General features: G+C 58.4%; 1 protein-coding gene across 2 annotated transcripts in view; it reads left to right on the forward strand.

Moving 5' to 3' along the window:
- Window positions 1-665: 665 nt before the first annotated feature.
- The window catches only part of LOC102239300 (glutathione S-transferase theta-1), a 4,680-nt gene continuing 1,832 nt past the window's right edge, over window positions 666-3,513 (forward strand). Inside the window, exons 1-3 of one of the 2 annotated variants that reach the window (XM_005886290.2) lie at window positions 666-854; window positions 2,767-2,854; window positions 3,197-3,347. In XM_005886290.2, coding sequence (XP_005886352.1) covers window positions 743-854; window positions 2,767-2,854; window positions 3,197-3,347 — 351 coding nt within the window. In that variant the 5' untranslated portion in view covers window positions 666-742. The remainder of the gene's footprint in view (window positions 855-2,766; window positions 2,855-3,196; window positions 3,348-3,513) is intronic. The other variant, XM_014533367.1, reaches the window with a different exon arrangement.

Raw genomic sequence — 3,513 nt, forward strand, 5'->3', positions numbered from 1 at the left:
GACCCTTTAATACAGTTCCTCATGTTGTGGTGACCCCCAACCATAAAATTATTTTCGTTGCCACTTCATAACTGCAATGTTGCTACTGTTATGAATCGTCATGTAAATATCTGATATGCAGGATGTATTTTCAGGGGTCGCGACCCACAGGTTGAGAACCGCTGCTGGAGGCTGGTTCCAGCAAGTGTCAGAGCCCTGGGGCCCAGGGTGGGCATTGTGTGGCGGCTCCCTTCCCTCCACGTGCACACCCGGGAGCCTCACCACCTTGGCCCTCCTGCTCGGGTGGGCACAGGGCCTCACCGGCGCTGGGATGGCTTCTTCCCTTCCCTGGGCCTCTGTTTCTCCATCTTTAACAGGATACGGACCGACCCAGCCCTCCCACCTCTGCATATACATATATCCGAAAACTTTCTGGGTCTGTATTCACGCCGGGGCCTTCATTTCATCTGTAAAATGGGGCTGATAGGAGATTCTCATCGATGCTAACAGAGGGAACTGGAAGCTATCATCCTACATCCAACCAGCCAGCCACAAAGCCCTGGGACTGGGAGCCCGCAGCCTGACCCTCAGAGGGGGGACCCGCCCCGCCCGTTGCCCCCCCTCTGGCTGCGCCCTGAGCCCCAGGCTGCAGCCTCTTAAAAAAAATTGGACCGGGAGGGGCGGAGCTCGGGCTCCTATTTCTTCGGAGTGGCCTGGCTCCTGCCACCATTGCCGACCGTCCAGGGCTGCCTTCCCTGCCGCCATGGGCCTGGAGCTCTACCTGGACCTGCTGTCCCAGCCCTGCCGCGCCGTCTACATCTTTCGCCAAGAGAACGGCATCCCCTTCGAGCTGCGCACCGTGGAGCTGCTCAAAGGTGGGCCCGGCGGGGGTTCCGGGAACCGAGAGGTCGGGGAGGAGCGGGGAGGCCACACGTCGCTTGGGGGGGGAAGGGGGACCCCCTCCCCGCGCCACCTCCTTCCTGGGAACCCCGGGAACTCTGCTTGGGGGCCAGATGGAGGAGGAGAGACCTGCCGGGCTCCGTGGCTGAGCAGCGACCTGTGACCCAGGAGATCGGGGCACAGGCCGGGTTGCAGGCTCCATCCCCAGTGGGGGGCGTGCAGGAGGCAGCCGATCCATGGTTCTCTCTCTTCCTTGATGTTTCCATCTCTCTCTCCCCCTCCCTTCCTCTCTGAAATCAATAAAAATAAACAAACAAACAAATAAATAAATAGGAGAGACCTGGTGAAGAAGGGGGTGCCCTGGGCGTAGGGACAGGGGCCTTTAGAAAAGGGAGGAGAGAGGCGGCAGGAGGAGAGGGGTTAAGGCCGCCCAGTGTGGAGCTGGGACCGCGTCCAGCCCCGCCTGGGCAGCCTCCCACTCTGAAGTTCTGCAACAGCTCGCACTGCCCCCACCTTCCAGCCCTTCTCTCTCGCACCCGCCCAGCCTGCACTGGTGCCCCTTCTATCCCTTCCTCCTCCTCCTCCCCTCCCTCCTTCCCTCCTCCCTCTCCTCCTCCTCCTTCTGCTCCTCCTCCTCCTCCTCCTCCTCCAACTTTGCCTTTATTCACTCTGTCCTCTGTTTCTCTTGTTCCTGATGGGGAGGGGGTGCTCCATGGTGTACCTTGGGAAAGGGAGGAGGGTTTGGGGGGCTTGGTGAACCCTACACCCTGAGCAAGAGGATTTGTTTCTTTGGCAAGGCCCCAAGGACACGACTGGCACACGGAGTCCTGGCATGTGGGTGTAGAACCCACGATCGCCTGGAGGAGAAGTAGGGCAGCTTGCCCTGGCCCGTTGGGCTCAGTGGACAGAGTGTCGGCCGAAGGGTCCCGGGTTTGACTCAGGTCAAGGGCACGGGCCTGGGTTGCAGGTTCCCCTGCCCTGGCCGGGGTGTGTGTGTGCAGGAGGCATCCAATCGATGTGTTTCTCTCACATTGATGTTTCTCTGTCACTCCCTCTCCCTTCCACTCTCTCTAAAAATCACTGGGGAAATGCGCTCGGGTGAGGATTAACAACAAACAACAGCAGGATGACTCGGCCGAGCCTTCGACCCAGCACCCAGCGCCTCTCCACCACGCCCTTGCGCCGGCCTGTCTTTCTGTCAGAATCACCCTGTCTTCCCAGCCTCCTCTGCGGACTGCCACCTTCCGGCCCGGGGTTCCCTCTGCAGAGTGTGGGGCAGGAGAGGGCAAGGGGACTAAGGGGTGTCCCAGCCAGGATGTCAGACAGAGGGGTGTGCCGAGGGAGAAGTTTCTCACAGGAGAGGAGGGAGGGTGCCTTGGTGCAGGCATAGTGTGAAGGGAGGGAGGGAAGGAGGGAGGGAAGGAGGGTGGGTGGTGGGTGAGGTCACCGCTGGAGGGTTAGGGGTTGTGTGTGGCTTTGAGAAGCTTTCCCCAAGGCAGGGGTAATGGGGAGCCACTGAAGGCTGTTGAGCAAGCAGTGGTTAAACTTTAAAAAATATATATGTTTTTATTGACCTCAGAGAGAAAGTGAGAGGGAGGGAGAGAGAAACATCATCGATTGGCTGCCTCCTGCATGCCCTCTAACTGGGCATGTGCTCTGACCGGGAATCGAAGGGTGACCTCCTGGTTCATAGGTTGATGCTCAACCACTGAGCCACACTGGCTGGGCGACTTAAGTGCCTTCAGAATCTTCTCTCCGGGTGCATCTGCAGGAGCAGAAACCTCTCAGATAAACTCCAGCGAGGCCAGGATCTTGTAGGGAGTGGGCACAGGCCCTACAGGGCTCCGCATTCTCCTCTGACCACCCACCATGATGCGCTCTCCGCAGGCCAGCACCTCAGCGATGCCTTCGCCCAGGTGAACCCCCTCAAGAAGGTGCCTGCCCTGAAGGATGGCGACTTCACCTTGACAGAGAGGTAACTGGGGCCCGGGGCTGCTCCCAGACCTCGCTGGGACCATCTTGTCCTAACCCTCAATTTTATCTTATTTTATTTTTTAAAATATATTTTTATTGATTTCAGAGAGGAAGGGAGAGGGAGAGGGAGAGGGAGACAGAAACATCCATGAGAGAGACTCATGGATTGGCTGCCTCCTGCACACCCCCTACTGGGGATGGAGCCCACAACCCGGGCATGTGCCCTGAGCGGGAATCGAACCCAGGGCCCTTCAGTCTGCAGGATGATGCTCTATCCACTGAGCCAAACCGGCTAGGGCCACAGTGCCCTTTCTATACCCATCATGTCCTCCCTCCCCTGCAGTGTGGCCATCCTTCTCTACCTGACTCGCAAGTTCAAGGTCCCTGACCACTGGTACCCTCAGGAGCTGCAAGCTCGTGCCCGCGTGGATGAGTACATGGCATGGCAGCACACGACCCTGCGGAAAAACTGCCTCCGGACCCTGTGGTATAAGGTGAGGCCCAGACAGGGGCAGTGAGGGCACCACCTCAAAGAGGCTCAGGCACCGTCACCTTCTTCTTTTCCATTTGGGTAGTTTCTACTGACCCCACTTTGACTTCACTCATTCTTCCTTCTGTTGTGCTCAGGTTGCTGTTAAGCCCATCGAATACATTTTATAT

This window comes from Myotis brandtii, unplaced genomic scaffold (assembly GCF_000412655.1).
Source record: "Myotis brandtii unplaced genomic scaffold, ASM41265v1 scaffold97, whole genome shotgun sequence".
Taxonomy (NCBI): Eukaryota; Metazoa; Chordata; class Mammalia; order Chiroptera; family Vespertilionidae; genus Myotis; species Myotis brandtii.